At 34.9% G+C, this 11,346-nt stretch overlaps 1 protein-coding gene across 1 annotated transcript; it reads left to right on the top strand.

Annotated features, from left to right (window-relative positions):
• The first annotated feature begins 1,143 nt into the window (after positions 1-1,143).
• On the top strand, positions 1,144-10,576 carry LOC110701303 (suppressor of mec-8 and unc-52 protein homolog 1). Its single transcript, XM_021878933.1, has 16 exons — positions 1,144-1,349; positions 1,504-1,714; positions 1,799-1,951; positions 5,365-5,413; positions 5,854-5,937; positions 6,545-6,648; positions 7,256-7,342; positions 7,427-7,480; positions 8,039-8,134; positions 8,432-8,559; positions 8,926-9,052; positions 9,160-9,219; positions 9,315-9,422; positions 9,848-9,948; positions 10,038-10,089; positions 10,177-10,576. The coding sequence occupies exons 1-16, from the start codon at positions 1,321-1,323 to the stop codon at positions 10,273-10,275; spliced, it is 1,542 nt and encodes a 513-aa protein (XP_021734625.1). The 5' UTR covers positions 1,144-1,320; the 3' UTR covers positions 10,276-10,576.
• Positions 10,577-11,346: the final 770 nt, after the last annotated feature.

The following is an 11,346-nucleotide window of genomic DNA, read 5'->3' as shown; positions in this document are numbered from 1 at the left end:
TAAATTTAAACCGAGGTACTAATCTATACTAGAGTGCAAGTGATGCCTTTGCACCCTTTTACTAGATTTTGCATACCTACTATGAGTCTTGAGTCGTATATAAGTAGAGTTGGTAAAAATAACTTTTCATTAAATAATTGGGTTAGGGACTTAGTGTTGAGCAACAAAACTAATACTTGTACAATACTAAGATATGGGGTATGGGCTATAATCTAAAGTTTATTATTCAAAATTTTAATATACTAGTTTAATGTTGACAATAGACTTGTCATTAACCCTGTTGGAAAAATACCAATTGACTTTAACAAATAAAATAGGATGAAAGGGAAAAATACTCAGATTGAAGATTTCAATAATACAGTATTGCCGCAGAACAGAATCTATTGCATTAGAAGTGAAATATGTCACCACCGGTACAAGTTTCCTGATGACGCACGCTCCCTAATGTTAACAAAACTTTCCTCCATAATTCGTGGACCAAAACTCGAAGAATGAAATTGCTATAAAAGCTGTTCAAATCTCAAAGGATAGATTTGTGTTTATGTGTCAGGGTTTTTCAAAAAGTCGTATCATTGAAGAGACACTTGTTTGTATTTATAAAATTCCTATACAAGAAAAGAAATAAATCCAAACCACCTATCAATTTATGGTGTGTCCAACTAGGCCCAACTAATAGCCACTTCAAATAATACTTGATGCACACGGTCGCATAAAAGAGGGGACACGACCATGTAGATAGTTTTGTATGCAAAGCCACACAACCGTGTAGAGTAAGATATATAACCATGTATATCACACAATCGTGTAGCATAAGGTACACTACAATGTAGTGGATAGTACAACAATGAGTATTCAACCAAGAAGTTACTCTCGTCTGATCGGTTGGACGAACCAACCTGGTTAAGTTTGAGATAAAATCTTTTCGGTTGCATTACTAACACCAACAAATTCAACTCAACTTAAACCCAAATCGACAATCTCTTCATTTGATACTTGATCATGAGTCCATCACACTTGTACCATCAGCAAAAGTCTTCTTACCTGAATTTGACCCGACCCAAACCCGACTAATCAACTTTATTCTACTCCTTCAACATCCCAAAAATGAGTTGCTCTATTTCCTCGATTGGACTGGGCTTGCTCATTAGCCCATCGTTCTATCTCTTCATCGTTCATCTTCTTTCTCCAGGAAAATAATCTCCCAGAAATATAAGACAAAAATTAAAATCACTCTAAAACCCTAACATTAAATCTCAGTCTTTCTCTCTCTTCAATTTTTTTTCGTTAATCAATCATCTTCAAAGCTTTTGATTTGCAACAATGTCCACTCTTGAAATTGAAGCTCGAGAGTAAGCTTTCCTATTCTTTATTATTATCTTCTTCTATTCAAATTTTATTCAATTTTGCATTATAATGCACGTTAATTTCTTGCTAATTTTTTTTAATTATATAATTTAGATGTAAAGTTTCAATCTTTAATATTGAAATACGTGAAAATTGCAGTGTGATTAAGATAGTTCTTCAATTCTGCAAAGAAAATTCCTTAAATCAAACGTTTCAAACACTACAAAGCGAATGTCAGGTGTCTTTGAACACAGTAGATAGCCATGAAACATTCATTGCAGATGTTAATAGTGGGAGATGGGATGCTGTTTTGCCTCAAGTTTCTCAACTTAAGCTTCCTAGGAAGAAGTTGGAGGATTTGTACGAGCAGGTGTGGTTGCATTTTCAATTAATATATTTTATTGGGTGGTTTGTAAGATATGATTTTGATGATTTGTTGTTGGGGTTTTGGTAGATTGTTCTCGAAATGATCGAGCTTCGAGAATTGGACACCGCCCGAGCAATTTTGAGGCAGACCCAAGTGATGGGTGTGATGAAGCAAGAGCACCCAGAGAGGTACTTGCGGTTGGAGCATCTTCTTGTTCGGACCTATTTTGATCCGCATGAGGTACTTGTTTTCACTCTAAATCGTCTTATGTTGTTATTACTTCCCTGCTGTAGCAATATTTGGATTGTTGAACAATTTATGACAGCTGGTGAGAATGAGATTACTGTTGGGTTTATTAGTGAGAGTTGAGAAATGAGAATAGTCCTATTTTTGTAGATAAAGATTTATGTGCAGGGGTGGGGCAGGGAGGAAAGGAACGGTGGCGTTTGAGGCTTGCTACTTGGTAATGACCAAGGGAATAGTGTAGGATGGAACCTCTTGGAAAAGTTCATACAATGAAGGTCTGATCTTGGGATTGATCGACATTGAGTTAAGTCCTGTGTATGGCTTAAGTGGTTAATTTTGAGCTTAGCAGATGACGTCTACTTGGATGTTATTAAGAATATTAAGAGCCTAAGAAGAATATTAAGAATTTAAGATCTTTGTGACTAGAACAAGAGGGATTTTGATGATGCTAGTGTTTCATGAAAAGATATTATGAGGAGCTTTGCACTTAATTTGATAGCTTAGAAGCAATGGGTTCTTAGTTCAGGAGCTGTATGGATTGTCGTAAAAAGAGCTGAAGAGTTCAGGAGTATGAGTAAGAAAATTTGAAGTGGGTTGGGTTGTGAGAGGAAAGGATAAGTGTAGGATGTCATTGGTCATTATGAAGTACACTGTCTCTTTTACAATATGATGATGCAAATATGCAATCCCATCAAAAGGGATAATAATAGTATGCTTATGGAGGGAACATGTTGAAGAGTAGATTTACTTACAAGTTAAAGTGCACATTTTTGTCCTTTGAATATCATTTATTATTGTATGTTACTGTTTGAACTTTGAAGCAAATTGTACTCCATTCCCTTATGTGCTTCTCTTCAAACCTAATCGACTAATGTTAATTTATAGTTTGCAGCTAATTTTATGTGTTAGTCAAACTCGTTAATGTACTCTAATATCTACTAACCGTCAAACATGGCCTATGTTGATTCTTAGTTATATATGCATGCTGCGTTGCTTGTAGCACGAAGAGTATTATACTTCTTTGTTTTGTTGGGCTCACTTCTTTAAGAGTACTTTCCAATTTCTAGTACCCTACAGGTTTCCTAAAATGGGTGGTTGGTGACTAGGAGATTGACTTTTGTTACCCTCTTTTTTCTAGAGGGGGGGGGGGGGGGAGGGGGGGGGGGGGGAGGGAGGGGAGCTTATGAAGCTTAGATACATCAAGCCTACTAGTATCCTCTATCGTATTCATAATCTTGACCTAATGTCTGACAGGCTTTGCGGTGTTCTTTCTTCTACAACTTTAGTTGCCGGAATTTCTTTTGTTGGAGTGAAGTTGATTTTGAACTTAACTCCTATGTTTGTTGGGGTGCTTTGTGGTTCTATACAATGTTGGGTTTTGAAGGATTTTATCATTAAGGTGAATTTTATGATAAGTTGAGTTGCCCAGTTATGGTAATTAAATCTCGGAGTGTGTGGAAGAAGTGGGAAATAGGAATTGTTTGTTATTGGCATTTTGTGGATATTAGTGAATTAGCGCTGTTGGAAATGGTTTGTTAGACCTGTTTACCCCTATTCTCTTTCACTTGGGCATTTAAACCTTGAGGCTACGCTCTTTTCACCTTCGGCAAAAAGTTCTTGGAAAACTTCTTACTGATAACTTACATTAAAGGCTATTCAAGTTCTATCACAACTACAATAAGCTCTAATATATACTTATGAGTTTTGAAAAGCTCCAATTAGTCCAGACAAGTCCAAATCAGTTTAGATTACTTTAGACTTGTCAATATAGAACTCTCCCTCAACTTTCTGTAGGATTTTGTTAACTTCTAAGGTTTAGATTGAGGGAGCTGTCTTTGTTTATTATAATTGTTAGTTGATTTTTATTGTACTCTATTCATTGAGTAAAAATTGATATAGATGTATTGCAAGCAATTAAGGTGGTTTCAAGGTTTAGAATTGTCTTAAGTTCAGTATGCTTGGTTTATTTGAGGTCTCCTCTCTATGATGCATTTGCCTATCTTGCTGTGTGATGTGGGGAGTTTAGATGTCTAATCTCTATCTCATTATTTTTCAAGGGGTACTCCCCAATGTTTTTCTTTGTGAAATCGATGGCCCTTAATGGAGATTTTATTGCTTTTGCTAGTTGTGTCTTAACTATCTTTCTAGCATCCCTTTTATGCTGCCTTTACATTTCTAGTATTGTTGGGATGTTACTCAATTATTGCATACTTGTGGGATTTCTTTAGTTGACTGTGTTGTAACGAAGAGAGTCTACTTAATGACTTGGAATACATAATAGAATTGTGGGTGTATACATTGAAGAACATCACACTTACAAAGAAAATTTTATGGATGTTTCCTCTTGGATCATAGATTCATGGTTACTCAAAGAATCAGTAGTCATAAGGAAAATATCGATTTACAATAATATATTGAGATGCCTTATAGACTTGTGCTTACTTTCTATACTAGTTAGTGGATTTTTATCATGTATCTAGTTTATATGTACGTGTGGATGGGAAATAATTAAGAACAGTTTTGAGACTGAGAGGAATCTAGAGCAGGGAGCACTATCTTCTTTGCATCTAAGCGACTATACATGTCATAATGCTCCTATTATGTTCTTCCCTGATAAAGAGATCTATGTTCACTTTTTGAAGTTTCCATTTTGGAATTATTTGCCTGATTGTAAGTAAAATGAGCTTCCATATTTGTTTGGTGTTTTAGAGCTTAACATTTTTGAGGAATTTCTGGTAAATAGTTTCTTGTAAGTATCGCAGAAGTTCCAATATTTTTTTTCTTCTCCTTGTCCCTTGTTTGTTTGAGGTCCTTAAGGAGGTTGAGTCCTTTGTGTAGACAATGGTGAAATTAATGAAGTATTGTGGATTTTGTGACATTGAAAACTGCAGTTTGTCTGGTGTTAGTGTGTTGTGCTTGGGGACTTGGGTGTTTATATCTTTGTTTTTATTGTATTTGTAGGCCAGATATGCAACTTTGAGATTTATAGGGTGTTCTAAGTAGGTCCATGGGGGCTTCAAGAAAAGAATTCTTCCTGGCTTCAGTGGGTTTTTTTTTTTTTTTTTTTTTTTTTTTTTTTTTTTTTTGAAGGGGGTGGGGGGGGGGGGTTTGACTGGTGTTATATTGCAGTGATGTAAAGTATGGTTTGGCTTACATTCCATCCTCTTTTTGGGTTTAACTAAAAAAACCTTTGGAGGTATATTATGTATAAGATATGAATTCTGCATGTAGACAATATTTGTATACTAATTATTTACTTTAGGATCCTAATGCGTAAGTTGTTAATGGTTGTAATTTTTGCCATATTGATGTTCTATGCACTTTGTCACCCCGGCAATTGAAATAGCAAAAGTTACAGTCAGCATTCATGGAGCTGTATCTAGCTTATCAGTGGCTTCTTTTGACAGGCTTATCAAGATTCAACTAAAGAAAGGCGACGTGCTCAAATTGCACAAGGTTTACTTTTCTTTGTTGCATTGCTCTAATATTTCATGCTGTATGGTTTGATTGTCTATTATTGAATTTTTGTTTTAGTTTTTTTATTTTAATTATAATTAAAACTTATATAATTAAAGCTTCCATTATAATACAATCAAATAAGTGGAAGGGAGATAAACTTTAGATTGAATTTTGGTGTGACGGTCTGCTGAACCTCTATGAATATTGCACTCTCTCCCCATTTAAAAGATTTATCATTATTATGCATAATGGTACTTTGCCTTTTCAGTTACTTTTTTTCTAAATCTCTAAGCTACCAATGAATGAGATGATTTACGAGCCTTATTGCTTCAAATTCTTTGTTCGCACAATTGCATCTCCTATTAAAACTGCTTTTTGCTTTTGTGTTGCTTGTTAATCTTGATATCTTCTCCTTTTCTTTCACCACTTTGTTTCAGCTCTTTCTTCAGAAGTTTCTGTTGTTCCACCATCACGATTGATGGCTTTGATTGGGCAAGCTTTGAAGTGGCAACAGCACCAAGGTTAGTCAGAATTCTATATCTTATGTCATGGAAGAGAAACTTGAGATTTGTTTTTGGGTGCATATTTTGGATGAAAAGAGAAATTGACAGCATATTTAAATACTTTTCAGTCTTATTTGCTATGTGCACTGTTAATCTATTGAGGAAGTATATGATATCCAATTCCTGAAGAGGGATATTAGAACTAGTCACTAAGTTTCTAAAGTATAATTTCAAAATAAAGTTATAGAAATGCTGAACATTATAAGGATTTTTTGTGCATTGAATCAATTTAGTTTATTTATTTTTAGTGTTTGTTTTTGAGCTTGTGACATACAGTAAATGCTTTCCCCAAGGCCAGAGCTTCTCATTAGTAATGGAAGGTTGTAGCGCCATTATACTCATTTAATTGATGCGTTCGCTGAACGCCCACCATCAAATAAATGCTTTGACTACAATTAGAGTACTAGTAAAGTAGTAAGATCTCTAATTTAATAGCTAATTTTGGCATTTCTTAAATATGTTCCCTGGTTGTCATACTGTTGTATTCTTTTCATTAATTCCCACTAGTTGAAAAATGTTATGCTTCTATAAAGTGTTTTTTGAACTACTTTTTCCATTCTGTCAGGTTTGCTTCCTCCTGGGACACAGTTCGATTTATTCCGTGGAACTGCTGCAATGAAACAAGATGTTGAGGATATGTATCCTACGACGCTTACTCATACTATCAAGGTAGAATTGGTTTTCAATCATGTATAACAAAATTTGTTTATACTATGCTAACAAATTTGCAAATGATAAAGAATTTGTGCTTGACAATGGTGTTCTTAGTGACTGTTGTCCATTGCTGTGTAATTTTAGTTGTATAGTGGGAGTGAGTTTTGGGTTCCATGTATTTCCCCCTTTTTTCTCTTAATTATTGGCACCAGGATTGCAGTTTGAAGTAGTTACGAAAATATAATAGTACATTAGAATGAGACTGTAATGGACATGATATGATGTGGAGCAGTGGAATCCTAAGAACATGTATCCAATTGAAGTTTCTGTACAGGTTGCTCGTATCTGTTGTTGTTATTATTCTATGAGAATTTCGCGTTGTTGAGGACTTTATTTCCCTGTTTGGGGCATTGTATTACAATACGTAATCTCCTTGCCACATTCATGTGAAAAAATCTGACAGATTAACTCACTCACTAAGGAAAATTATTAAATGAGATTCATGCAGCGTGAGACTTCCGCAACTTTCTATAGGATATAGGATGACTTCCATGGGTAATTTAAATTTAATTAAAGTTTGAGGCTCATTTCCATCATTCACTTATTGAATTATATTATGCAGTTTGGGAAGAAAAGTCATCCAGAATGTGCTCGGTTTTCACCTGATGGGCAATTTCTTGTTTCTTGCTCTGTTGATGGATTTATTGAGGTATACTATAATATGTTTGTATATCTGGATTTTTTTTTTATCTACATTTTATTTTGAAATATATTCTTAGATTTACATGATCAGGTATGGGACCACGTTAGTGGGAAGCTCAAGAAAGATCTTCAGTACCAGGCTGATGTAAGTTTCTCTCGTTTGATTGAGTTTGTGACTGAATTCAATTTGTTCTGGATGTCATTGTCATATCTGGGTTTTTTTTTTTTTTTTTTTTTTTTAACCTTTTGATTGTCTGTCAATTAATGCAACTTGTGGCTCATCAAAAGAATTGTGTGGTAATCCTGGAGTATTGTAGTTTTGAGAAGACTCATTAGTCATTTCTAGATGTATGTTGTATTATTGGAATTTTTTTAAGTTATTCTTTTTTCCTTTTGTATAACTATTAATTAGCCGCCGCCACAGTGATTAAACTTTACTTGTTTTCTTACTGCTCCAAATGTCGAGAAAGATACCAGTTATCCCCTTCCACTTACGATATGTTTCAAATTGATGGTACAAAAATCCCCCTATCTAGATGATTTTGCATTGTTCTATTAAAATTTAAAATTTTCTTTTAGAAATCCCTTTAATTTCTGCTTAGGGAAACTGTGTTGAGCTTTATGGAGTAAAATCTATTCATTGAATTCATTTTTGTTGTTGGGTTAAATTTTTTATTTATCAACTTGATTTGTATTTTAACAGGAGACATTTATGATGCATGAGGAAGCAGTCCTTTGTGCTGATTTTAGTAGAGATTCAGAGATGCTTGCGTCCGGTTCTCAAGATGGAAAAATCAAAGTAAGGACGTATTTATATTTTCTGGAACAGTGAAGAGCCTGCGTCATACTGTAGTTAAAATGGGATGGACATTAGTCTCTAAGAATGATATGTCCTTATATTTAGCATTTTGTCCTGGTTGATCTCTAATTCTCTTTTGTAAATTTGTAATGTTTCAAAAACTATAATTTTGCTCTGTATAGCTTCTTATGTTGATTTATAACATAGAAATTTGTCTACATTGACCTTAATTAGCTTCTTATTCATGGAAGAAAGGGTTGCTGATAATTTGTTGCTCGACCTTGTACCTGTCTGCAGGTTTGGCGTATTAGAACTGGTCAGTGTTTGAGACGCCTTGAACGTGCTCATTCTATGGGAATTACAAGTCTTTGCTTTTCTCGAGATGGAAGTCAGATATTGAGTACATCTTTTGACAGCACTGCCAGGTTTGGATCTCCTGATTGACTTACGACTTTTATGATTCAATTAGCTAATAGTTTAGGTATTACTGACAACTTGGTACTACATTTAGCTAATGTTCTGTGTAGTTTCAAATAGTAGTGATAATAATTTGCTTTAAATATCTAAAAAAAAGCTAATGTTCTGTGCTGTATTATTTGTTTTCTATAGTTTCTCGTATATTTGACTCTAAATGTTTCAGTCGTTTATTTTTTCTTTTTATTTTTTATTTATCTTGCTTCTTAACGTTGCATAATCAATTTCCACTGTCTGGCTTAATTTGATGGGCTCTCCACATTGGTATCACAGCATTTAGATAATATTCACTTAAATGTGATATTGGTTGAACTCAGGGTTCATGGTTTGAAGTCTGGGAAATTGTTGAAGGAATTTCGTGGGCATACTTCTTATGTGAATCACGCAATATTTACAAATGACGGTAGCCGTGTGATCACAGCATCTAGCGATTGCACAGTCAAGGTGAATTGCCTAAGTGATTAAAAACTTTTAGGCCTCTACCTGGCTCTAAGTTCTTTTTTTTTTTCCTTTCTAATATCTCATATTTCTTTTTTTCATATATGTAACAGGTTTGGGATGTCAAGACAACTGAGTGTCTACAGACTTTTAAACCACCACCGCCTTTAAGGGTAATCCTTGATACTTTGTTGATTGTTTCTTCTTATACTATTCTTAATTAATGGAAGCTGTATTGTGTTACAATCATTACCTTTCTGAAATCCAGGGTGGAGATGCTTCTGTAAATTCTGTTCATTTATTTCCCAAAAATATGGATCACATTGTTGTTTGCAACAAGACCTCATCCATATATATCATGACACTCCAAGGACAGGTATGCTCTTGCACTTGTTAGTTGATTTAGCACTCAATGAGATCTGTTAACTGATTTGCTAAATAGCGCACGAGTCAGGGAACCTTGTTTTACTCTGATTCTGTGTATACTCGATGAGTGAATTTGAGATTATACTAAACAAATTGAATATTCCCTTGAAATACCTTGAACCATTTCATTAGTTGAATTCAAAAACTTGCTAAGTTGCATAGATAGATTCAAATCTCCTCTCGTTTTTCACGAAATTATAGTAAGAATTGATGAGTAGTTCATCCATTTGCTACATTTGGTAGTGGCAAGCTGTAAATCTTGTAATATACTGCATCTGAGCCAACAATGTTGAGATAATTAGGCTGAAAATTGTTTCTGGTTCAACATTTCGTAGCACTTTTAGCTGCATTTCTGACCCAAAATACTTGATGCAGGTTGTGAAGAGTTTCTCTTCTGGTAAGAGAGAAGGTGGAGACTTTTCTGCGGCCTGTGTATCACCAAAAGGGGAGTGGATTTACTGTGTTGGTGAAGACAGGTATTCTACCAACGATATTCTTCAATTATAGCTTCTATCGTAATTGAAACCCTTCAATAACACCTGTTAACATTCTTTCTGTTTGGCAGAAATTTGTATTGTTTCAGCCAACAGTCTGGTAAACTAGAACATCTGATGAAGGTAACTGAGTGGTTTGTCATAAATATATATACGTTCTGGTTAATCATAACACCTGGTTTGATTATCGTTTGACTTTTATCGTGGCAGGTGCATGAGAAAGATGTAATCGGGGTGACACACCATCCTCACATAAATCTTGTGGCTACCTATGGTGAAGACTGCAGCATGAAATTATGGAAGCCTTGAGATTTTTGGCAGGGTCTCTCCCTTTTTTCACACAGATTTCGGTTTTAATTCTGCCTTGTCGGCTTGTCGCTAGTGTAGTAGTGTATAAATGTAATTGTTGTATTGTATGTCATGTTTGAGGCATCTAATTATTGCTATTCAAAAACTATTAATTTTCTAGATTTTACATTTGATGAATGACTTACTTTGATATAAGCGATCTCTCCCTTTAGGTTACTGAAGTGTGGAAACTTGTTTGTTCTTATTCATTCCCAAAGTAATACTTGAATGAATGAAAAAGATATGGAATTAATTTGTAGTACGCCTAATTATGCCCCATAGAGTATCCATTGAAAGTGTTTAATGTATCTTAGGATTCTTAGCTGCCTCCATAAACGCATAGAAAAAGTTGAACACATAGCATAATAGCATAATTTCAGACTTAAGATGATGACAAATTAATGCTTGCAATACAATATTAATGTGAACAATAAATTAATTTGCCACATTCTTATTTGTGCTTTGGTGCTAACTTCTTTAGCTACTTTGATATTTTATTTTTATTTTATTTTTTTATAAAAAAAACCACAAGAAAGCAACTTCATGTAGGGATGACAATTCAGTCAGGATCAAACCCTACTCCGCCCCGATTCGAGATAAAAAAAAATCCGCTCTGAGTCCGAGAAAAAAGTAATCCGAGTTCGACTCCGTTAAAATAATCCGACTCCGAGTCGGAGGATGGTCGGAGTCGGATCCTACATAATATCCGAGAAAAAGATCCGACTCCGACAAATATCCAACTCTGACGGATTATCCAACTCCGATAGATCATGGATTTTGGTGTGGGTCATGGTGGCATTGGGTGTGGGTTGTAAAGGCCCAAATAGGCCAATTTATCAAAGTATATTGAATAACGAAAAAAAACTCGGAGTCAGGTCGGATCAGAGTCGGAGGTCGGATATTTAAAATTTATAATCGGAGTTGGAGTCTCGGAGTCGGATTTAGCCTCCGATTTCCTTTAGGGTTGGAGTCGGATTTAGCATAATCCGCTCCGAGTCCGACCCGTTGCATGTCTTCCCTACCTTCATTGGA

The sequence above is a fragment of the Chenopodium quinoa genome, unplaced genomic scaffold (assembly GCF_001683475.1).
Source record: "Chenopodium quinoa cultivar QQ74 unplaced genomic scaffold, ASM168347v1, whole genome shotgun sequence".
NCBI classification, from domain to species: domain Eukaryota; kingdom Viridiplantae; phylum Streptophyta; class Magnoliopsida; order Caryophyllales; family Amaranthaceae; genus Chenopodium; species Chenopodium quinoa.
The sequence above is the reverse complement of the archived record's forward strand: the minus strand, read 5'-3'. Positions and strand labels throughout refer to the sequence as shown.

What these genes read in the sequence shown, in the direction of transcription:
- LOC110701303 (XM_021878933.1), top strand. Translation starts at nt 1,321, where the DNA reads ATGTCCACTCTTGAAATTGAAGCTCGAGA. An exon ending in CTGTTGATGGATTTATTGAG is followed by an intron (nt 7,343 to 7,426) that starts GTATACTATAAT and finishes TTACATGATCAG; the next exon opens with GTATGGGACCACGTTAGTGG. An exon ending in AACTAGAACATCTGATGAAG is followed by an intron (nt 10,090 to 10,176) that starts GTAACTGAGTGG and finishes TTATCGTGGCAG; the next exon opens with GTGCATGAGAAAGATGTAAT.